This window comes from Neodiprion fabricii, chromosome 1, assembly GCF_021155785.1.
Source record: "Neodiprion fabricii isolate iyNeoFabr1 chromosome 1, iyNeoFabr1.1, whole genome shotgun sequence".
NCBI classification, from domain to species: Eukaryota; Metazoa; Arthropoda; class Insecta; order Hymenoptera; family Diprionidae; genus Neodiprion; species Neodiprion fabricii.
This window is the reverse complement of record NC_060239.1, coordinates 6,200,765-6,226,104: the sequence shown is the minus strand read 5'-3', so window position 1 is coordinate 6,226,104 and position 25,340 is coordinate 6,200,765. Positions and strand designations below refer to the sequence as shown.

General features: G+C 39.2%; 1 protein-coding gene across 13 annotated transcripts; it reads right to left on the bottom strand.

Moving 5' to 3' along the window:
* On the bottom strand, positions 1-25,272 carry LOC124184085 (opsin-2-like). Of its 13 annotated transcripts, XM_046573557.1 has the most exons (9): positions 10,769-10,838; positions 10,120-10,439; positions 7,527-7,652; positions 6,705-7,435; positions 5,694-5,867; positions 4,806-5,015; positions 4,048-4,419; positions 3,335-3,665; positions 1-549 (listed from the first exon to the last, which is right to left on the bottom strand). In XM_046573557.1, the coding sequence occupies exons 4-9, from the start codon at positions 7,349-7,351 to the stop codon at positions 382-384; spliced, it is 1,902 nt and encodes a 633-aa protein (XP_046429513.1). In that variant the 5' UTR covers positions 7,352-7,435; positions 7,527-7,652; positions 10,120-10,439; positions 10,769-10,838; the 3' UTR covers positions 1-381. The 13 variants fall into 13 exon arrangements, with proteins under 13 accessions (XP_046429513.1, XP_046429484.1, XP_046429473.1 ...); XM_046573528.1 differs by lacking the exons at positions 10,120-10,439; positions 10,769-10,838 and adding an exon at positions 16,088-16,455 and having other exon boundaries at positions 7,527-7,746; XM_046573517.1 differs by lacking the exons at positions 10,120-10,439; positions 10,769-10,838 and adding an exon at positions 16,088-16,455 and having other exon boundaries at positions 7,527-7,671.
* Between the last annotated feature and the right edge of the window lie 68 nt (positions 25,273-25,340).

Below are 25,340 nucleotides of genomic sequence, written 5' to 3'. Positions count from 1 at the left end.
GTTTTTCCGTTGATTGTTGCGCCGTTGCTCTTTATTTTCGTTCATATTTTTATTTGTCATTTCTTTTTTTTCTTCTTCTTTTTTTTTCAACATCATCTTCGTATCTTTCGATAAATAAATACACCGCACATTGGTGTATTGGTAGACGACTAAGGTATTTTTTTAGAGATCGATTATCGGAGCATTGATATTTATACAAGTTTGACATAAATTGAAATGATGTATATACGAGAGAAGGAAATATTCTTTATGTTTTTTAAAGTTTTATAACAATGCGCAAATTATTTCACAAACGCGAATCGTATTCTATCAAATACTTGTGTCAAACAACGATTTTTATCCCGATGCGGAATAATCCTGTAAAGTAAAATCTTGTCATGATCAACCGATTTCCGGTGAGTCGGTATACAACGCTAGGGCAGCCTTGGGTTGGTTAAAAGAGCAGCTCGTAGTTCTGACCGAAGAACTGAAGTTCGTTGCTGTATCTCTGGACACCGATCGACGCGATGCCATCGATATTATCTCGATGCTTCCGAGGCACTGCATTTCCTACCGAACAGTAAAAGAAATAGACAAACGTCTAGCGTCGTATTAACGCGACGTTATTTCTCGTTCTTTTCTTTTTATCGACAACAATTACGTACTATTACGACTGCGTATCATAATGAAAGTAAAATTCACAACTCTGTTCACTAATTTCTACACAAAATCTGATACAAAGCATTTTAACGTACTAAAAAATTAACAAAGTTTAAAGAAGAAGCTGCAGATTTTTGGCTAAATTCGATTTCTAAGCTTTCTTTATCGTTATTAACATTTCATGACAGTTGTTAAGCAAGCTTTGGAACTCACGTTCGATCGAACCAATACCGAAGTCACTACCACTATTGCAAACCCATACGAAATCTATATTAAGCAATCAAAAATAAAACTGCTCTACGAATCGCCTCAAAACCATAAGAAATTAACAGAAAAATACGGTTATTCAGTTTAACTCGTTATAGTCGATGTAAACTTTTAAGCGTACAGTTACAACAGTTCTGAATTATTCTAATACACGAAACGAATAATATTGTTCTGAGATAAAATGGGACGTTATAGAACGAAATGTTGCGTAAATGTACAGTAAGCTTTATTTTTGGGGTAATGTTATTCTGCATTTCGTAAATCAAAACGAGATATATGTGTTTATGGTGCGTTTGATATTTATCACTGCACTACTGTTAGTGATCTGAATTGTATGAAGACTGGCCGGTGTGTGTATTCAAACCCCGTTAACTTGTACGTAGATCCCTCGAAAAAAAGAGAAAAATAAAAGAAAAAAAAACAAGCGGTGAAAAGATATGTCTTGCAAAATCGGTCAACTCTGATATTAGGTATTTGGTTAAAATTTAACTTTGTAAAAACCGGATCACGACGGTAAAAAATTTAATCAAAATAGTGCATGAATAAGCCTCTCAAGATTGTCTTCTGTACGTTCACAAAATTACAACAACGGAGCAATTTCTACAAAAGAAAGCAGATATGTTTACGATTTTAGTTTTTGAATTTAATTCATCTTCAATGTGTGTCTGTTTTTTTTTTTTTTTTTTTTTTTTTTAAATTTTTTTTCTCTTATCTTGCAAATAAAATTTCAACGAATCTTTATACACTTGGAAATTCCTTCAGCAATACAAGACTTACATTAACGAGGATGCACGACGCGTCCCAACGATATCCAGTGCTGCGTAAGCGATTTCAGTTTTATAGTGATTCCAAGAGGGTTAAAATCTAGTCAGGCTTTTTTTTTTTACGTATACAACGTCATATATATATGCACACATATATACATATACGTAGGTAGGTCTAAATTCTACAAGCTCTTTTACTATACTACGTACGGAGCATTCTATGCCAACTTGGTTAACATTTTAGGCTGGCTGTCTCAGATCTGATCAACGTTCTTTTATTCATATCGCTCTACCGATATCAGCAACTTAAAACCGTCTCACATTTTTACCGGATTTTTTTCAACGGATATTTATTCATGAATCAGCCGTTTCCGAGAGTAGATTTATCTGTAAAAAACAATATTTGCCTCGCGGTTGTTTTTTTTTTTTATACGGTTCAATTGTTACTGATAATATTTCGTATAGGGAACCCATAAAAAATATTCAATTTCGAACTGAATAGATAAACAATTTACCTGACTCATTCCCCGTGAAAATATTATTTATTAATTATACTCTTTTGCGGGTGGCAAAATGAAATTACACATCGAACACACAATTTCCGAGTTATATGGTTCAGGAAAGCGGAAATGGTCATCAATTTTTCAGCTTTGGATCGAATTTGATTGAAATTCGAAAAGAATGCTGAAAAACAAATGTGATATCGCTGTAAATGTGGAACGATGTTGTGAAAAAAATTCCGAGTCTAGATGGCATAAAATACTTCATATACCAGAATCTCCTTGGGAGGAAAATACTATTTTTCTCAAAAATAATAATCTACCATATGCGAACATTGATACAAAATAATACCCGTGTAAACTGTACGTATATACAATTATTTGAAAATCATATTGTTTTCATCAAATCTCTCTTCTCCACTTGCTACGTCCTACTTCAACTCCGTTGACTTAATTGTTCTGTAATCTTGATTATATTAGTGTGCAAATATCAGTCTACGTAAAAACATTATAAGTTATTATACACATGACGAAGGTACAAAAACACACAAACATGCACCAACACAAAAGTGATTCGGCGGATGAGGAGGGTGTACGCAATGAAATATATTGAAATGTGAAAAAGAATGTCAATTTAACGTACAACGTATCCTGGAGAATGAAGAGTCAAATAAGGAAACAAAAATGTGAACTGAGAGAAATTTTTAGTTCCGGTTACCGCTCGAAAAATACAGTTGTAGGTATAAAATAAAAATTTGTAGTATTTACCGGAAATTCTTAGTATCCGTTACTATTCTTTCCCGTTACGATCACGGTTACTATATTTTCTTGCAATTGTTGCGAAAATTTATTGCTTGTGCAAGAATAAATTAACGTTGAAGCTTTATTTAACTAAAAAAGTAGGAGTAAACCTCACAAACTGATTTTGCGATGCAATTACCAAAAAAGAATCGACAATAGCGCGAAATGTTTACGCGTACCTCGCGTTTCGTAATTCCAACAATATTCAAACAGTTTTTCTAACGATACCAGTGTTACTGAATTTTTCTAGTTACTATGACAAATGAAATTTTTTCTCAGTGTGAACGATCGTGATTTGTGCTCTGATATAATGACTAGACGTAAGTTAAAAACAAGCTACCGGGAATTTATCGGTAAAACAACCTCTTCGACGCCGTTGTCGAGGCCATCCGGATGCCGCGTCAGACGCGGACAGGTCGTCTGACTTCGGTGCTGAGGGCTCCATTGCCTGGCGGATCGTTTGCGTCGGCTACGTTTCGTCAGATGATGAAGCTCGCTTCGGAACCGAGGATGGGCGACCGCGTAGACGTAGGGATCCAGGCAGGAAGCCGTCTTGCAGAAGAGGGCTGGGACCATGCTGGCCAAGGGTGTGACCAGGTGATTCTGCCCGAAGACGCCGAGGAGGGCGACCACGGCGTAGGGACTCCACGAGACGAACCACATCCCGATTATACCGATCACTACGAACGCCAATCTGTCGGATCGCGTCAGCGAGACGAATAAGAAAAGGAAGAGAGGCAAGTCGCTGTTTTATATCGGCCATAAGTTTCAGAATAACTCGGAGGCTTCTAACGGTGTTTTGGTAATCGATTTGGCCAGACTTTGGCAAATTGATTCGAGGTATGAAGAGATAATTTTAGATAGCGTAATAAAAATCCGCTGTCGACTTTTGCAGCCAATAATTCGACGTCAATCTGATCCTACTCATGCGATATAGAAATTCAAAGTAACCGAAAAAATTGTTCTACATTATCGCAGACCGGATAGTTCCGATCAATTTAAAGACTAAAATTTTTACAGTCGTTACTTTCCCCTTCCGTTGTTCGTAGACCGACAAAGAAGGGCAATAATCGCACCTTAGTTCCGTCCGCCTTTTCTCCTCCTCCCGGCAGTGTTTGTTGGAAGTCTCGACGACCTGATCGCCGACATTCAAATGGCGGGCGGCCATAACGACTCGCAGTATCCCGATGTAGCAGAAGGATATTAGGCAGAAGGGCAGGAGCCAGGCTGCGACGAAGAAGCACAAAATGAACGCCTTGACCCTCGGTTCCGGGGTGAGGTAGTCAAAGCTACAGCTGGTCAAATAGCCCTCGGGTTTGTATCTTCCGAGGCTTGGAACGACCAGCGGAAGACCGGCAAATGTCGCCCCGTAGACCCAGGTCAGGGCGACGGTGACCCGAGCTCTGGCGTAAGTCGTCCGCTTGAAAGGTTCCGCGACGACGTTGTACCTGTCATCAAATATCGAGGGTTGATAAACCGGCTATTCCCGTCTTGTCTCGTCCGTAACGATCCTCGCCAAGCCTTGCCAAAAATACAGTGGGTGAATATTTTATCTTATCTTAAAAAATTTTCCACTTTACATTCCTGTTTCGCGAATTTAATCGCCCTTCCCCTTCGTGGATTCCTCCTCGCAGGGCGAAAAATGATCCTGTAGAATTACAGTCGGAAGGGTGAATCGAGCGCGGCTAAATAATGTAATGTATGATGTTTCCGTTCGATGAACAAAGCCGAACAGAGACGGGGAGGGACAAGAAAATACAGATTCCAGATACCGGTATCTCAGGTTCCAGTAAGAGTGTTGTTCGGCAACAATCGGAAACGTGTCTTATCTCACCTGTCCGCAGCGATACTCGCTAAGGTCATGATGGAGACGGTCCCAGTAAGACCGCCGAGAAACCCGTATAATTGACAGGCAAAATTTCCGAGCGCCGGTCCATGGTAGATACTGTTGTAGATAAATATCGGCATTTTGCTGAGTAGCAGAAGATCGCTGACAGCCAAATTCATTACCAGAACGTTGGCGGGAGTCCGCAGGGATCGACATCTGCCAGGTTATACAAAACTTGTTCAAATTTTCGTTACAACTTTATAAATTACACCGGTATTGTCGTGATAAATATTCATTCTCAATTGAAAGAAAGTAAATTCAAATACGAAGAGAAAGATAAAGGGCGGAGAATTTCTTTTTAACAATTTTCCTCAATTTCTTTTCCGATGTTGAAAAATCAGATCCGTTTGATCAGGGTGAATTTGAATATTCGAAATGGTTTGAAACAACGTTTGATCTTGTTCACAGAAGACCTGATACTCGGAAAGTTGATCGTAACATCGAAAGCCGAACTTTGCAAAGCAGCTCGCCGTCGATGTTTCAACGGTAGAAATGGATCTCCTTCGGGAAAAAATGAAGAAGAAAAAAACAAAGCGTAAATATCGCGTTGCCAGAAGTTGTTCAACTTCAAAAAAACCTCGGGATTAAAATCAATGTACCTACTTCCAAGAGTTTCCTTTTCGTAACATTCAAAGGTATCCCGAAATTCCGACTGCGATTTCTGTGCGAATTAAAGTTTTTGGCAATGGTTTGGTATAACAAGAAAAAGAAAAAAAAAAACGGAAATAGGTACTAATGCGTGGAAATCGTTAATCCTTGTACAGCCCTCGGCGTTTTCCAACTTTCAATCAAGCCGTAAACGCTTACGATAGGTTCAGCAAAAAGACAACTTACCTTAAGAACATGTAGATGGCAAACGCATTGCCACAAATGCCGAACACCATAATAATTGCGTAAAGAACAGCCAGAGTGTAATAAGCGGCCGGAGAAGGTGGCGGAAATTTTAGCCAGTGGGTGTTGAAGGATGAGAAATTTTGTGCCAGCCACAGGTGAACCGGCCACGTTGATCTGGTCAATTTGAAGTAATCGACGTCGTCAGGTAGAGTTTTATCAGGGGCGAAACACCCCAATTAAACAGCGAGACACCGAGCACTAGCGATAATCGTTGCGGCGGTGAGGGAAAAAAATAATTTTATCGCGTGTAACTTTAATAAGACATATAATTTATCTGACTTTGGTTTCTATGTTTTATTTTTTCGTTTATTTCACTGTATACCGACTCTCACGACGAGCGTGACTATAAATTTTTTTTCTCAAGAATTCGATGTAACGTAACAAAAGCGAACCAACCGAGGGGAAGAAATGAGAAAAAATACCGTCTCTCTAATACACGGCATTTTTTTCTCCCCACATTTTGAACAAGCTGAGGTCGGTTATAATAATCCTTTACCGTATAGCGAGTAACGATCGGTGGACGCGCGGTGTTTCAAAGAATTTGATAAAAATTCACAGAGTGCGAAAGGCTTGCGAAACATCAAAGCTCACGAACCCCAAAAACTAAACCACGTTGTTCGCTTATCGTGCGTACGAGTGAAATTGATCTCTGGTTTTACGTACAGGCACCTGAGTGCACTTGACCTTTGCTAGTAAAAATGATTCGCCACGTTTCCTCTCGCAGCTTCGAGCATCGAATATACGGTTATACTGTAATTATACTGTAAACAGGGCGGAAATAACAATAAGACTAGTAATAATAACAATGTAAAACTACAGGAGTAACGAAGAATAAGGAGGATCAGGTGTTATGGGATAAAAATTGAAAGAAAAAAAGGAAAAAAGTAAATAAAATAAAAATCATACAACGAATAACGGGTGTATTTATCGAACAATTTCAAATCCTCGTACCTGAAACGGTCAATCACGTCATCGGCACAGTTTATGCTTCCGGCATACTTGTGAGTGCAATTTTCTCTCGTAATCCTGTCCTCGTGAATTCCACGAGTGTTGTTGCGCGACGACGTTGATATTTCAATGGTATCCGTGACGTTGGATTCGACGCGAGGAACGTTGCGCTGCCAAGAGTTGAATTTCTCTTCTGGATTTATACTGTGACTACGATAAATACCGATCTGCAGTCTCTTCTCAAGCCTCGGACGATTTTTCCTATGTTTCTTACCGTTCCACAAATCTTGTGTAAAATTGCCGGTAAAGTTGAGCTTTACGGTGGGAATGAGATGTGTTATCTCGCTTATAAATTCCTCGGCTTTCATATAGATGTTTTCTTTATCTCCGGAAATTCTTTTCGGCAATATCTTCACCGCGTTCAGACACGGGGGAGGATTTTTCGCAGATTCCGGATCGACGGCGGACCAAACGCAGGAAAATTTCAGATTGAAATGCACCTCTTGGAAGCCAGGACTGTCCCCGTAACGATCGCGAAATACAAACGTATCGCTCTTCGCATCGTCGCTTGTGCAAAGCGCTGGACCGACTGACGTCAATGGCATTATTGGCGCTAAATTCAGTATCAGAAGTAACCAAAGCGAAGGCATGGGTGGCTGTTCCTCCTGGCTTCCCACATTCACTTTAGAATTTTACATCGGGTCCGCGGCTCGGCCTTGACCCTCACAAATTGTCTGAAATAAGAAAACAGAATCAATCATTTCGCTGTACGGATTGTAATTTGTTTTTTTCTTTTTTCTTCCGGTTTGAAAACCATTGCCAAACCTTATTCAGAGGACGGATATTCGATAACTGGCAATAACACGGTTGCAAAGAAGTCCCTTCATTGTTTATTATGCTGCGTACTTGGCTGGCAGTGATTCTTGATCGCGAAAAGGTAACTCGATCGTACTGTGATAAATGAAACTTTCTACGAACAGCATCACGGTGCCCAAGGTCAAATTAATACGAGATGCTTCATATAACAATACGCCCTTGTGCGAGCCTTTTGCAAGAGACAAAGAAGTAACTAAATTCTGGGCACTTGTTACCGACGCCCACTTTACACGTTTTTCACCTTTCGCCTAATGGTCTGGATTTAACCTTTACCCTGTATCACGTGGACCTTTGTCTTCGCGTGATTTCTTGTTGTGTGTATATTTTGTAAACTAGAAGGCGCGCGGTCCTCTTTAATGAACATGCATCAACTTTTTAAGAATTTTTGGCGCACTTGAAACATCCAAAATAAGGGTAAGAAGCGAAAGGGCTGGTATGACAGCCAACGTATACCGAAAACCATGTGTCAGGGTAATGGTTAAATTCCCTACGATACCTAATCATGCTGATTTCAAAGGTGATTTCAAAGGTAGGTAAATCTATCGTTGCGCAATATTATAATGCGACTTGAGTAGTTGGAATATGTAAATAAAGTCACTACCTGTAAGCAAATACAATTCATCTCCACAAATGTCGAAGGGGTTATAGAAAATTGGATTGAAGGTATGCGAGTATTCGGAAGGTGACTAAAGCTTTCAAGGGTTATTGGAAATCTCGAGCAAGCAGTTCCAATTAACGGTTTCGATTCAGTGCAAATTTCGTACAGTCGTCGACGACTGGCTTCCAGGCATTCGTTTACTTAAGCGAGGGGTTTTATTGACTCAGGATCTTGCCGTAAGCTGACCAATCCTCCGACGACGAATCGCCAAGCACGAGAATGCTTTTGATCGGAAGGAAAAGTACATCGGTACCGGGAACAATTATGATTTACAAAAAAATTATACGTCGGTGTACGGTTATTATAATTCCGACTTTTATATAACGAACGTTATGCACGGAAAATTGTTCTCAGTTTTCAGAGAGCGCGGCATGCTCGTTAGGTGCGAAAATAACGATCTGAAACAAACTACCTGCTACGTGAAATATAATTCATGTACGAACGATCCTCAAAGTCATCTCAGCGGAATCAATTCAGCGCGAAGTGCTACCTGGGAAATCATAAGCGCTAGAGCACAAATACGAGGACCAATTAGCAATGGAAGCTTTATACCGTTGACTTCGCATCACGCGTTAGACGACAATATACGTACACTGAGAAGAATTTCATTTGTTATAGTAACTATAAAAATTCAGTAAAACTGGTGTCGTTAAAAAAGCTGTTTGAATATTGTTGGAATCGCGAAAAACGAGATACGCGTAACCATTTTGCGCTATTGTCGATCCTTTTTTGGCAATCGCAACGCAAAATCAGTTTCTCAGGTTTACTCTACTTTTTTAGTTAAACAAGGCTTCAACGTTAATTTATTGTTGCACAAGCGTTAAATTTTCGCAGCAGTCGCAAGAAAATCTAGTAACGGTGATCGTAATGAGAAAGAATAGTAACGGATACTAGACTTTCCGGTAACAGCTGGAAAACTAATTTTCATTTTCTACCTAGAACTATATTTTTCGATTGTGGTAAAAAATGAAAATAGTTAAGGACTGAGCGGTAACCGGAACTAAAAATTTCGCTCACTGTAGAATCAGAATGTGACGCGTTTGTTGATTATCCAGAATTGTTTCCGTTCTCCAAAAATCAAGTTCAAACAGCGAATTTCCGGTAGGTAAAATAATATTGCGGAACCTTCCGGAATACTCTCGTGTACATTTTACTTTCTTGATTTGGAATTGGATCTGGGAAATTCTGCAGAATGCTTTGCCGATTTGTTATTAAACTTTCAAGTCCTTCCTTTTCTCGTTTTTCTTATCTTCCTTCCTCTCTTCTTATTACGCAGTTCGTACTCGTTACATCGAATCGGAAATAAAATGAACTTTATCTAATGAGATTACTTCCGATTCTCTTTGACATCAGGAATAAGTCTTCGTGAAAATAAAATCAAAGTTTCTCAGCATCAGGTCGGAATTTTTAACGTTATTAAAACGATGCGTTTTCAGGTAAAATCGTTATTTCCAAATTTCACGGCGCGTGTCTGAAATTGCGAAAACATCATACAGTCTTTGTTTGCAAAACTCAAGTTCAAAGCTGACCATCAATTCGTTTCCAAGATTTCATTACCGACAACGTTACTACTTTACTTTATCCTCGTTAATCGATTCAGAATTTGGGTAACTTAATCACCATTTTGGTAAGCCTATTGTAAGTGTCTTAATACCACTCGGAGTTTGCGTATATTACCTCTATCTTCGTTGAAATAATCATCAGTCACTGTGACAATTTGAAAATTATTCAGGCGATATATTTTACTTTTCAGTATCATCGAACAGCTTACGTGTATCTGAAATTAGTCCCTATTTTATCTATCCATTCGTAAAAGCGGCAATTCCTTATGATCTATAATCTTCTTCTTCGGCCACTTTGACACATCATCGGACAGATACGTACCCACGTCCAAATCTTCTTCGATTTCCGCAGCTGAGAAATTCAACGCTCGATGGATCTGAACCGAGGATAATATCGACTATCGCACAGTCGTTGAGCTTCGACAATAACCTTGAATAATTCAGGGTCGGGACTTTAATTTGGTCTCCTTTGTTCCCCTATCGACGGAAACTCGTCGCTGCACTCTCCTCCGATTTATTGAATAAAATTGCAGAAGGCTTCCGATCGATGAGCGAAGATGCTGTATAATACGGTTCACTATACGTATTTAGATATTTCAACCTCACTGAACGCGCGTCGGTTGGATTCGAATAAAATCTTCTCTGTCAAGAGCAGGGAACATTGTTAGTCCAGATGAGATAATTAGAAATAAAAATCCAGGTCACAACGCGCTGACCTGGAGTGAAATAATTTTCGGCGATTACAGTGGCGAGTTATTTAAACCAAACACCCAGCACAGGGATGAAACATAAACGTGTATCCCCAAACCTTAAAAAAGAAGACAAAAATAAATCGGAGAAAATTAATTCCGACATAATCGATAACTGGGTATCTGAATTATTCGATGAGTTATATTACAGAAAAAAAACGATAGAAATTGGAAACGAGGAGCAGAATGAAATGAAAAAACGAACGCTCCGTCAGCTCTTACGTGATCTTGGTAGTCTTGATCTTAGTGATCAATTCTCTTCGATCGGTGGGATCGATCAAGGCCTAGCTCCAACAACGAAGAACTTAATCACATGAAGAAATTCTACTCACAGGTTATTTAGAACTCGTGCAGCAATGGGTTGTAATCGATGAAATACAATCCGGAGAGACACGACGTTTGCATATATATGTATAGGGCTAATGTTAATCGAATTATTATCCAGAACACGAGCGCGCCGCAGGATGATCATTATTTATTATTTACTAATCACCGACCACCGCGATATGACGAGGTATCGAAGGTACTACCTCATCGGAAATACCGCACGGAAATACGAACCGTGAACTATATCATTGAGAAAACTATTTATAGCGGAGTGAAATACGGTTAGATTGAATCCTTGATCAGCGAGGAAATGTCCTGACACCCACTCTCCGTGTCTGAATAAGGAATGAGGATACGTAACGAGTGCATAAAAATCAGGAGAAATATGCACCATCGGTAACACGTCACGAGGAACATCGGCATGGGATATCAAGTGACTGTGCATATATTACTTTCGAAATCGTTTCAAGTTTCCTGTGAGGCGTAAACAAATTGATTCGCTCAAATGTTACTCGAACAACTTCTGAAACTTGTAAGCCGTGAAACCCTAGGAAGCCTCTCGGCAATCTCCTTCGGTACTTATGGAGCAAAGTTTCAAGAACTGAAAACGGTGTGTACAATTACCAATAAACTCGGAACAAGATTTGAAATGCCGATCGATGCGCAGGTGCCGTGGATAAGAGGAAAATCCCCGGCAAGGTATCGCGATAGAAGGTCAAACAAATCAGAGCCTGTAGGTAAAATGGCTTTGGACCAAACAAGATGTTGGGTAAAGCGAGATTCGACGCCAAGGCCACACATCGCGTGCATCCGAACAAGAGGCTGCAGCCGTTGTTCGAAATAGATATTGGAGGATCAAGTTTTCGTTTCGATTTTCAAGTATACTCAACTTTTGACACTTCGCGCAGGTAATCGATCCAGGGTAGGTATACTTACTCGCAAAGTGGGAATAGTATACTGTAACATTCGCATAAACTCCGGTGGCCAGTTATTCGGCTTCATTAGCTTTCCGCGGTCCTCGTACGTCGAGTTATTACAATATTTAAGAAAGGGTAACGAGGACGAAATATCATCTCCACTGTTAATGTTTAGTTCCATAGAAACTTTACAGAGTTATGGATAAGAGCACGAAGCGATTTCTTTCACATATTTGATCCGAATAGTGACTTTAATAATCTTTCAATCCCGTATATTGGTATCACAATTATCACTAGTATTATATTTTAATAACTTCGGGCGGATAGACAAATCTAAGTTAAATGTACATTTAATCACGTAAGTGTCTCTCCACTTGAAACTTTCACAAAAGATGGCTTTGTAACCCCGAAACGTATGAATTTATCTATCACATCGCACTGATGTTATATTTCACATATATCGAACCATTTGGTTAGAGGACGCCGATAAAGCAGTCAAACAATGCTTTTTCATCCGACTTAAGTCACCAATTTAGAACTCAAACTAAAAACTTATTTTTATCAAACTGAGTTATGGCTCATATTACTCAGGGAAAGTTTAGCTTTTTATTAGTGAAAAAAATGTTTGAAGATCGGTCCAGTAGTTCCAGAGATTACCCTCTACATACAAACAAACAAACAAATCAGAAATTTTTTGCCTTTTTATAATATTAGTATAGATTCAGGAAATTTGACTTTGACTTGCGGATAAACGAAAAAAATTAAAACAACAAATTGTTGCGACTTATTAATTTTAGCCCTGAGCTAAAATATTTCATCAACTCAAAGTTCAATATTAGGTATAGTAATATTTAAAAGACAAATCTCGATATTCCAAAGCTATTCCGACAACTTTTTCTGAATATATGGTCGAAAATAGTGAAAGAATGGCAAAAAAAGTGGAAGAATGCGCCAAAATTAATTTACATAAAAGGACTTTTGGTAAGGATCCGTGAATCGAGTATTGAGGTAAAAAATCGAATACATAAAATGTCGTTTTCTTTTCTCCCCCGGAGAGGGTGGAGGAGGTTATTCAGTTATGGACCACTGAGCAGACGTTTTTCTGACCAAGAAAACGTTTCTGAACGGATAGTTTGACAATTCCGAAACAGGGGTATTTGGCCCCTCTTAACAAGGGATGCCCTTTTTCGCCCGATAAACTTTCCCGAATATTATACCTTGTAACGTTAAACTGCCGTTACCCTCAGTGGAGGACTTACCTCTGACACTTTGGCGCGATTCCCAACTTTAATTAAACAAAAACAAAATATAATCGTAGGGCGTTTTTACACAAAAGTAACGCTACGAGCTAATTCACAAGAGAGAATTGTCGATAAATAGTCGAACGCAATAAATAACGATAATAAAACACGAGAGAAAATTTTCAGAAGAAATCTTGACGAGAGACTGACTGCGAGGGATTATGAGAGGTTTTGTGATATCAGAGATATCAGAAAACACACCGAATACTATAGCAAATATTACAGCGAAATTAAAGATAATATTAAGCGGAAAGATACGGTAACATAGAAAAATAGCCAAGAAAGTACAGAGGATAGCAGAAATATATCAAATAATGATTAGTACGACATCGCTACAAGAAAATAGTAAAATATACGGTCGTATTCGGCGGCTTAAACTACGCTTAGTGTAAGATGTACTCCAAGGAACGCGATTAACGATAAAAATTCATGCACGATAGCGAATAAAACATAATAACCGATACGGTAAATGAAATGTAGCATGCTCTACCGGTACAGGAATTACGAGAACAAAAGATAACGGATAACTCAAAATACGATGGAAATTATGGAATCAGTTTGAGAGGAAATTACGAGAAAATTAGTGAAATTCAGATAAACGAGAGATACAAAGTCGCTCAGCGATACGGTACAAACTGACGAAATCGTGCAGTCACTCGACGGCTTAACGCAACCATGATTCACAAAGATATCGGTATCACACGGTGCAACTAAAAAGATAACTGAGATACGAGAGAAGAATAGATGCCAGCAGCTTCGTAACGCTTGCATATCAGATAGTGATTGGTAGGCAAGGTCATACGGAGAATAATCAGGGTTATCAGGTTTTCCGTCGGTCTCTTAGTGTTCGGGATCGTTGTCGCCACGTGTACCTTGGTTGAATTACAGAATTCGCAGAGAAAGAATCGGTACAACTAGCAATTTACTGCGTAATGAGTATCGAGTTTGCTCCAAGTACAACGTTACAACTTGTAGGTATAATTATAGGACAGCTTTGAACCGCTGATTCCTCCCTTGCTAATATGCAAGTTTCGAGTTTAATTTGTCCCCGTTGTAATTCTCGAGACGGCGATCATATACGTGACTCGAATCCTTCACCTTTATGCGCATTAAATTACACCAGCCGTGATGCTTATCAAAATTAGAAAGATCTCGGCGTTCCGGGGTCAAAATGAACTTCACGAAAGTATCCTTACTTGCTCGAACCCACGCCTGGTATCACGCGGTGTAGGTGAAAATGCGAGATACGATGAGCAATTTGGACTGATTGTGAGCTGCTAAAGGGAGAAAACCGAGAGAGCGGAGAGCCGATAAGCTTCGCAGAGATTTTGATACAGATATAAAGCTATCAGGAGATGGGATATTAGCGTTAAACACACCGGTATCTACTTGGGACGATGCTTCGACAGATTTGTGACTTACATGTTCCGAAGACTCAATATTCGAGTATATAAGAGAACGCGGTTTGACTACCAATGTGTAAAGTATATACATAATGTATAGCCTCCGACCGAAAAGTTCGGTTCGGAAAAGGGTGATAGACGGTTCGGAGGAACTTTTTTTGAAAATAATATTGGACAGTTGGAACGACTGAGCCGACAGAATTCAGTGATTCAATTCCAGCGAAAGATTCAACTGTAAAATACAATCTATATATTCTATTTTATGGTGATTTTCTATCTCTATCTCGCTCGCTCTCTCGTTAACTCCCCCTGTCAAGATACCGGTAATAATTTCGCACACCGAGCAATCACGACGGAAAATACTTTTCAAGCTATTTTTATGCGTTTATAAAAAAATAGGAGGGCGATGGAACTGCCGAATTGCTGTGGAACCGCGAGGTAAATAAAATTCGAATGAATCGGAGTTTATTTTTTAACCCAGTTGCTGACATTTCTCAACTTTTCGTGTACCGCTTGCGCACACGCGGAATGAACGAGGTGCGAACGTGTATATTGGACATTAGGTGTATAAGAGGCACCAACTTAGAGCTATTGAGGAAAAAAGAATCCAAGGAAGAATATCGCCTGAAAACGTAGAGAACGAATGATAGTAGAGACAACGATCACAGCCAATTACTCAGTGTCCAAGCCTCGGTTCCTCAGGTATAATATTCGCATGGCGTCTTCTCAATTATAACTTATCTACACCGACACGTTATAAACGCAAAAGTTAAGCCGTCTATGCGAAGCAGAAATTCAAATAAAAATAAATCAACGAATCCATTTACCCGTACATACGAGTCGGTTCAACCTAAGCCGGAATAAAAAGTCTTAACGATCACAGACGCTCGACACTCTCGTTAAAATCATTCCAAGATATGCATACCGGAGCTAAAAGCGACAAATGACTTTTTTCCATTTCTCCACCGCGAAGACTTACGAGGAGGCGTCTTTTAATTTCCGAAATGCATACCGCGCTGCGGTATATCTGTGAACAGCTGTGGCGTGTCGAGAAAATGAATTAAAAAAAATACTTCGAGTCCATTAAGCTACTCGTACACGTGACACGGCCTGATTAAACAGTTCCTCCCGAGACTGCGATGCAGACGTTTGACACGATTTCGACTTCTGTCACGCATACCGCTGGACGATATCTGGGACAGACGTCAACGACAGTTCCGATTGATCTGCGGAGTGCTTCTTGAGCTTGCCTTGACGCCAAAGGCGCTGAGCAGGCTTGAAAACAAGAGTGCCGAATCAGCACCGAAGACCCTTCGCCAATCAAAAACCGTTCAAACTCTTCAGGAAGAAATTGGCCCAGTTCGCGATTCGCCCTGTTTTAGCCTTGTCTGCAAAAAAAAAATAAAAACTTGCTTTTTTTTCCATGGAAATTGATCAACTTCGACGAGAAACGACGCGTAACCGTATCCGCAATCCGATGGGCGATGTGAACACCGCAGGCTATGTAATTGCAATCTTGTGGTTGAGATAATTGCACAGTAGCTATACGATTAGCGTGTAATATGTGCGAGATGTGAAGTACAACAAACGTACCTTCGCGTTCAATTGCATCGGAATGTATTCTGTTTCAATTAAACACGGACGGTAAGAACTTGGTGACGAATTATGTCGCACAGTCTGTGTAAACACGAGTCAGAGGGAGCAGACGAATGATTGATTAATCCTTGGAACGTTCGCGAGAAGATCTTGAAGAACTGAATTTTAGTTACGATTTAACAAACGGTCATAGAAAATGGTGACAGAGTGAAAAATAAAAAATGAGCAAAGGATTTTTATTTATTTCGACACTCTCGCGTCCAACTCGAAATTATGTAAAATCAAGGACGATATATCCCAGGTACGAAGCGATGAAGCACGTGGCAAAAAACACGACGAGAAAGCTGCGCGGTGCCGACCGAATCACTGGCTGGTTGCGACTGAACATCGAAAGCGGCTTCTGGCTCGAGGGTAGTGCCGATGGTGGTGGTGGTGGTGGTGGTGGTGAAGCGATGAATAGACAGTTTAAAAGTGGGGGGGACGGTGGTGGAATTCCCGATAGAGAAAATTGTGCAGGGGTGAGAGAAGAGGGAATATCACTCTCCGTGCACCTTTGCCTGCCCCAGATTCTCCGCCGTCTATATGAATATGAATACGGATGTGATGGAACGTTGCATCGTGGCTCTGTAATAATAAAGCGACCACGCCGTGAACTCTACACTCCAAGATCGCGAATGGTTGGTCGTAAATTTGAATGCCTGCAGCCACCCTCCGTAATTGACCAGACATTACATTACCGAGGCATCTGCTAATTGCCGATGAAAGTAAAAATCAGGAAAGTGACAGACTTTCGTTGCCTCTGCTTCATGCCCGTTCACCAAACAAGATACCGTGAGAGGTAAAAATCCATGGAGACGACTAAACTTTGTTTTGAAAATCCTCCGACTTTTCCCTTTTCTGCATGATTGAAATTATAATTTTTCCCAAACTTTTTTCTCCGACCGAACGAACTTCCCGATACTTTTTATGGATTTATAAGAATATTGAATAATTGAATAGGTCACGAATAAAAAAGAAATAAACGGTGTCGATGTCTGGCAAGTGTGGAATTTAGTTATTGCACGTAGGTATTCGCATTGTTATAATATCACAATTATCATATTTGTATAAATAAATATTCGAGCGCAGCAAGTCAAGTCAGGGTTTAAAAAACCTCCGAGCGAGCGTGTAAGACTAGTTGAAATTGTCGGTAATGGTTGAGAAATTTATAGATCGCATTAAGCACCACGTTTCGCAAAATTTTAAAGACCACCTGCAAGTGTTTGATAAAAATGCACCACTGGGGTTAGAATGATTTCTTTGCGTGTGCTGCAGTATGAAAGATCAAAACTCATGGAAAGTCCATAATCTCGGGGTTCTCGGCAGCCTTGTAAAATAAAGATCGTTAAGACTGTAGCTTGAGGCGAGCTTCGCTGGTACGCGTGGCTTAATTACAACATCATGTACAGTAATACTTCTTTAAAGTCGAGGTTGTTAAACCAGAAAAGAGATACGTGCAGGATGAAAATTTTTACTGCCGTAACTAACGCGACTTTTTTAAAATCTCACAAAACAAGGGAAGAATGATATTAACGTTAAAATAAATTACACTTAGGATTAATTTCTCCAAGAATAAATAATTTTCTCACTGAGTGCCAACCGCAACTTTAACATTTTTCACAATATCGAAACAGCTTTAATTTGACACAGTATAAATACTTTTTGCCTTCTTGTTATTTAAATTTTTTCTAAGTTGAACGGTCTGCAGACGATGTGTTCATGTTGCCATGTTGTATAAACGCGTGATATACTTCTCTTCACTTAATTACGCATTCCATGTTTCTTGTCGAATTTAATAGAGTTTAATTAATTGAATCTGAATATAAAAATTAACCAGCCCTCCAGCAGCTAGTACACGAGTTAACAGAATCTATGTATGTACATATAATATATATTGCATAAGCCATGAAAATTCTCAGGTAGCATACTTGCCGAAATATTGTCGACCATTGTTTGACTAATGAAAGCAGACGTAATGTCGGCAAAACGATTACGGTTCGCCCGAGACGCGCTAATGAGTATAAATAAGTCAAAAGAAAGGAAGCTGTACCAACCACATGTCGACGAATCTCATAAAAAAAAAAATTTAATACCGTATAAAACTCGCCGTACCGTGAATCTGATGGAGTGAAAAAAATTTGATAATTCTTGAAATTTTAAAGTTTCACTTGACTATTTTTTTTTATAACGAATCAATTTGCAATAAGTCAAAATAAACCCGACTTCAACGTAGAATCCGTAAGCTAAACGATATCGCTCCAAATATAATTAGCTTTGCTGTGATATGCAATGGAATAATTGAAGCATAATCGAAGATATAACGTGAAAATTTTCTTGCTCATTTGCAGGACAACATAAACAGCTGTGATGATCGAAAAATCGCCGCAGTACATTGAAAACCGATCCACCTGAAGAACGACGGTTAATTCACGTCGAAAACACTCGGAGATAAACGTACATTATAAGCAATAGAACGTGTAATTGAAATTCAATCGAGCTGATCAAGTCCCTAACCATTTGCTTCGTCCGACATCCTTATTCTATATAGAGAAATTATTTCGACCATCCTTTTTCGGGCCTGGTCTTGTTCTCCGTTTTGCACGCTTCGAGAAAACTTTGAAGCAAAGCTATTTGTTGCTGAGTCGTTGAAAGCTCGAGCTGACTCAAAGAGGAATGCCGTATACAGTTCAAAGCAGCTTTTCAGCTCCCGTCCTTTATCCGGGCTACTATTCAAAGAATCCGTCGACTTCTTTTCAAGCTACAGATAAATACTTTATTATACATCTAACCACTTTAGCGGGGAATGAAAACTAGGCACTACAGTTTTGGACATAAAAGGAACTTTGGTAATTTTGAAATATCGTTACGCTTCGCAATAAAATAGAAATCGTAAATTTATCTGGGTATAATCCGTTACTATCCAAGATATTTCACATACGTGATATTTTTTTAGAGATATTAACACGTGCAGAGAATATTCGGAACTTTTGCGATCTCTTCATTATCTCATTAGCCAACGTGATTAGTACGGCTTACAATGATTAAAGCCACAAAGCCTCGCTGCGCAACTTCACTGGCAGAAAATGTATTATCCATCTCTGGATTTGAATTTTTAAAAGACAAAAAACAATACGGTACAGCAGTGACGCTAGGATGTGTAATTCATTTCGGTACAGCGAGTACTGATTAATCCGCAACGAAAATCTCCGAATCCTTACGCATATGAATGATAAAATTATGCGTACATCGAAGCACTGCCAGAGGCGAGGTGAATTCTTTTGGTTGCATCATACAGGGTGTGGCCAAAAGAAACGAGACCAATTCAAAAAGTGAATAAAATCCAAACGTATTGACCAACTTTCGAAAACCTTGTTTTTTCTCGAAACTAGAAAATCGAATCTTTCGTTTCGCGTTTGAAAATCTGAAAAATCTTTATTCGTTGTCGTGATAAACGCTTTTGCAAAACAGGTTCTGAAAATGTCGCTGGGAGACTGAAAAGTTTTCGGAAATCGGTCAACGCGTTCGTATTTTATTCACGTTTCAAATTGGTCTCATTTTTTTCTTTTTTATTACTGCCCACCCTGTATATAATACGAATGCAAATCAAGTCTATATTATTACCAATAATTGTAAATCGTAAGTGAAATGGAAGCTGAAAATTTCCATGCGTCATAAAAATGTCCAAATGATCTATCTACGCTTACATAATCTAAAAGATTGATTCTACTTAGCTACTGTGTATACCCATCCTGATACATATAATGACGGGTGATATCTTATACGATTATGCAAAATAGGGAACCTATTGTTAGACTTCGATCTTTCCCGTGCTTTTCTTACGCATCTAATATACAGTAACATGCGCACCGTGAAACGTCCCTATGTATAATTAACCCCAATCAATATTACCAAAAGTTGCGTAATGAGCACCTCGGCGTATAATAATTTCCAGTATTCATCTACCCTGGGTGGGCGAAATTGGGCAAGCAAACGACAGTTTAGCACTTTAAGGAATTATCATCAATCGGATTTCTCCACGAAACGTTTCGCGGCGAAAATGGACAATTTACTTTCCGTCTGTGCTTAAAGGTAAAATGAAACCGTGGTAAATTTCCTTGTGCCTTCTCCCCATTTTCAAATAGAACTTAAAGCTCTGAAAATTCGTAAATAAAATTCAAAATTCATCTATCATATTAACATATTCTCTTAAAAAAATCTAATGACGACCCGAATCCAGAATTGGAACATCTAATAAAACTAGGTAATTTTGCGACGGTTCCAATTTCCATTTTACCCGCAAGTAACCGGAAAATAAAGCTCGCGCAAGCACCCAGGCTCCTACAGTATTCGCAAGCCGTCATTTGGCCGCGAAATAAGCCAAAATGAACGTAGGAAAAAAAAGGCAAATACAGTACTGTGCCGCACGTCAAAATGCTCTTTGCGCCCCCGCAAGATTTCCTGCCTCCGCAAGACAGGACAAGCCAGCGAAATTGCCGTATAAAATACTGCCTGGCCTAATTTTCTGTGTGTAGAAAAAACCTCTCAACATACACAAAGTCGTCGGAAAAATCGTCGTGACGAGCAGGAATATGCTGCGTTTTAATAAATTCGGTGAAAATTCTGGTTGCACAAATTTGGCCCGTGAATCAATTCAATGTGTAATATCGTAATTTGTATAATACGCGTCATGGATACGAATAATGGGTTTCACGCTTCAAGTTTATCTCGACAATTAAACACATCGTCAAAGCGCATTATTTCAACTGGATTACAGAGCACGAAACGTGCTACAATCGGCAAATATTATGTTAGGTATACGAATTTTCTAGACGCGTTTCAATCAGACAATCAATTTACTAATTAGGGTTTCTCAGAACGTCGTCGACAGACGTCTTTTCCTACTCCGTACGGGTATTAAAGAGGGGTTCCGGAAGGGAGTCCCACCCTATAGTCCTGCTGTATGAGCTCATTCAGCAGAAATATAAATAGGCAATTAACACGTGCGAGAAAATCCGTTTCGAACCTTGTACATATATACGCGTTTATCGTTAGGTAAACAGGCCCGAACCCTGAGTAAATAATCCTCAACAGGTACTTGCCGCGTGTATCGATTTGGCATTTTATTTTACAGGTGAACTTTGCGAAACTTATAGCTTGCAGCTACTACCTATCACTTTCAGGCCAACGGCTAACAAGCCGTAAAAAAGAAAACTCAGTGGAATTAATCTCGGAATTAATTAAACTAGGCAAATCAGTCGCGCAGCGACAAACTCGAAGTCTGAACCAACAAGCGAAACCGTTAAACCTTTAGGGTCTTCTATGTACATGGGATTTGGTCATAAATTACACAAAACGTGGGACGTCTCGCTGTGAAGTCGTTCAAGTCGTACGTAGAAACGAGAAAATTCAGTGAAACAGACTTTGATAAATGTTTCGTATTTCTACCGGCATTGTAATTACAAAGAAAAATTCGTGACTTGTCAGACGGTTATAACGATTTCCAGAGAAAACCAGAATCGGAGAATATGCGGGAGTTTCGATAGTACAATGATAGAGAATCGTCGCAGCTCTCTCAAGGAGTCTCTTGACCGTGAAACAAGGTCTCTGAAAGTCCTCGGAGAATCGGAAACCTCCGACAAACCTGAGAGAAATTCGAGAGATGCGTTTAGTTAGGCTGAAGCGCAGGATCAAGGCTTAGCGGCATTGCCTATACCTCGCCCTTACAATTAAGCTGCATGGTGCTCCTCCGCTTTGCCTACCTGCTGTTAATTGTCTCCACTTGATCCACATTCGCGTGTAAATGTGTGGGCGAGAGACCTCGTGCCGTGTCATCCGCGGAGCCAGGTTTCGGCCGCTAATAACTACCGAGTGAGCAATTAAGCGATTTGATTGCACGTTCATGCGTGTATTATTATACGGCTATGGGGCTGTCCATGTGAACTCGTTAAACGAAAAAAATCCTTGATGAAATCAAAAAATTTCACGATCGACCGTTTGCTAAGTTCACGTGAAAAAGCCCCATCTATATGTTTGAAAGTGTGCAGTACAACGTGATATGAAGTCAAACGAGCGAAAAAACACCCGCCACAATTTTCAATGCAGTTAATTTTCACGAATCAAGAAGGTTGAGCAGTTGAGAATCAATATTGCGTAATTTTTTTCACGTATTATTAATATTTATAAAATTATTAAATTTTCAAGCTACAATCATTCTTCTAGATGTCAGTAAAAATAAATAAATGAAGAGACAAAAATTATGAACACGAGTTTCAATGTCGGTTTTTCACTTCGTAAATGGCTCTGAAATAATAAAAAATTTGGTAAACTCGTTCAATTCCACTCCATTGTGGCTTATTGTGTTTCGAAAACTGTTTCATACAAATTTACCGAAACAGATGTTGTTTTCTCGCAATAGTCCATACAGTGTTGCTATCTTATTTTTTTTCTTTTTTTTTATGACCAATTTTATATATCGTTGCAGTGTTGAAAAAATAAATATTTAACGATACCAACGTCATAAAACCAAATTAACAGTGGAATTGCGGCGAATTGTTAACATTACAAAATTTTTCACCAATAATTTGATAAACACTCAACGTGCAATCATCTCGTTGTAAATTAGCAACAAAGTATGAACTTTAAACTGACGAACCTCCTAAAGCATGTCATTTCATTTTAGTATTTTCGTTATTACACGTCTCTTTACTCCGAGTCCGTTTCGTGTTTAACTTATCCAAGACCCGAGGTAAAGAAATACCAGACGGATAAAAAGAAATGAAATATGACTGTCATACTTTTCAAGGGAAATGTAAGGGTAAAAAAAAAAAAAAAATAATACAGAATCACAAGGATGACTTGGCTCGGCGAGCTATCGCAGTATGTAATTATTTCCAAACAATCAGATGATAGCCATGTGGCTATGTAACTACCTATGATAATAAAAATTGCGGACTATGAAGGCGGATCAGATAAGGAAAAACAAATGCCCACTCATTTGACAGTAATATCGTTATTTTCAAAGACCCCCCCCCCCCCCCCTCCTCCTCCTGTTTTTAGAGAAACGTGTTAAAAATTGCAAACAATCGTTGTTTTCTCAAGAAGAATTATTCGGCTCGGAAAAAATATTATTTTGTTAATTTGAAATTTGAACGAAAGCATCAACCTTCGTGCTTACTCCAATCACGTGTGACTCGTTTTATCACTTATTACTGTGCGTACTTTACCTTGGTCCAAGAAACTACTTCGACAATTTTTTTCAAAAATAACGCGTTCAATTTTTTTTTTAACCACTTGTAAAACGTGAAGCGATACTTTCCTCTTTAAGCAGCGAATACGAAGTTTGCGAAGTACCGCATCCCCGCGACTCGTTCAAGTAGAGTGATGACGTATAGCTAGAGTAGGTATGCACCCTATTCGTAGGTGAAAAACGTCGCGAATAATTCTAATGATGCGCGGCATGTATAATCTCTCAACTATTTTCACAATTTACCCGAGAAATGGAAATAAAGATGCAAACTTTCCGGTACGAAGTGTACCCGAATAATCCATATAAATTATACATAAGGGGATATATACGCCGAGTATAAAGTTCTCAAAATTCTACGTCTGCATCGGCGAAGGTGTCACTTATAAAGTCAAGTCTTCGTTAGTCGAATATGTTCGTATACCGGCTCCTATCCACTCGCACACTCCTATATAATTTGCATAATCAATGAACGCGTACGAATGAGAGTGCACATGTTGCGTACTACTTTTGTACAGTGAATTAAGGTGGGAGGTCTTCGATCCGATAAAATGTCATCTTTCTCAACAATTCGGTGGGAAAGGAGAAAAATTGGATGAATGTACAGAAAATACCTCGTAAAATACGTATCGAAGGGAAACTCTGAAGGGACGATATCAACGGAACTGTCATCCTTACATAAAGAGATCAATTTCAGCTAAACACACCAGCGCATGCCATGGCTTATCTAACGCTAATAAATCTCAATACTTTCGATCGGATTATGCGTGTACAGTCACTACATATGATCCATGTATTACCTAACAAGCCTGGCCTTTACGGCGAAGCCAATATGCTTCCCAGAGGTATAATCGCCAACCCATGACCGCTAAGCATAGAGAATAAGAGCAAACAACTTTTTGTATTATGCAGGTAACGATCGATAATCTATGACCATAGGTATAATAACTTGTTATGAAATATTTACGGAATGGAAATAAGAGCATAGATCGTTTGCCGATGAGACGACTCACGGAATTCGTGTATTTTTTTTTTCTCACAATTTATGAGATGAGATTACAAATATAATATTTTTCCTGCCGTATTGCGAACAAAATTGAAACAAATTACCACAAGCTGATATGGAACTAAAAACAAATCTGTTTGGTTGGTTACTCGAAACTCTTAATTACAAGCCTGATTCCTGCCGAGTTGTACTTTTTTATACATTAAGAAATAAACCTCTGTACAATTAAGGCCGCTGCGCCTCATTTTATATTAAAATCTCATGAAGCACACAATAAACTATAAACATTAATATCTGGCTGCAGGGAGAATCACGGTATTCAAAGCACTTCGTGAATCATGCAACCGACAGTGTTTGTTATCAAAAAATTAGAACACAGCTGTCGACAAGCTTCAAATACAAAGGCAAGCAAATGTAATCAAGCTCGGAAAAATAATATACAAATAATTACCTCTCACTGTTGCACGTGAACGATCAATTACCACCATTGGACTGTATAAGCGATGCACTTTGGATATTCACTCTCTAAATTATTTCCAACGTCACACAATAGTTCGGGAAAGTTTACCGTTCATCGGTTCGCGAATATATCTGGGCTTAAACATCGGGAATCGGCAATGTTGCTGAACAAAAGACGAATAAAATGGTGAATTGGTCGAATGGTTAAAGTTTCGATGAAAATTGGGTTAGATAAGATTTCGCACAACCTGCGGAAATTGAACACGCGCGCTAGTTTTATTTGATTCGAGAATGATTGACAGACCGAACTCTACTAAATTAACACAACGGAGAAATAAATGAACATCGCAAACCGACAAGCTCGCCGTCGCGCAGCAGACTCGACACTGACAACAACTCGACAGTACCGTGAGCCATTCTAGTATTTACAAACATTGCGTTCGGTGTAGAATGCCATGTGCTCGGAAAATAGACTCGTACTGACCTTACGGATCTCCAAGTTC

Bases quoted from the DNA above. Each gene is read 5' to 3' on its own strand.
- LOC124184085 (XM_046573508.1), bottom strand. From the start codon at position 7,351: ATGCCTTCGCTTTGGTTACTTCTGATACTGAATTTAGCGCCAATAATG. The intron at 5,868-6,704 runs GTACGAGGATTT...CAAATTGACCAG, and splicing joins GACGTGATTGACCGTTTCAG to ATCAACGTGGCCGGTTCACC. The intron at 4,420-4,805 runs GTGAGATAAGAC...ATTTGATGACAG, and splicing joins GCGAGTATCGCTGCGGACAG to GTACAACGTCGTCGCGGAAC.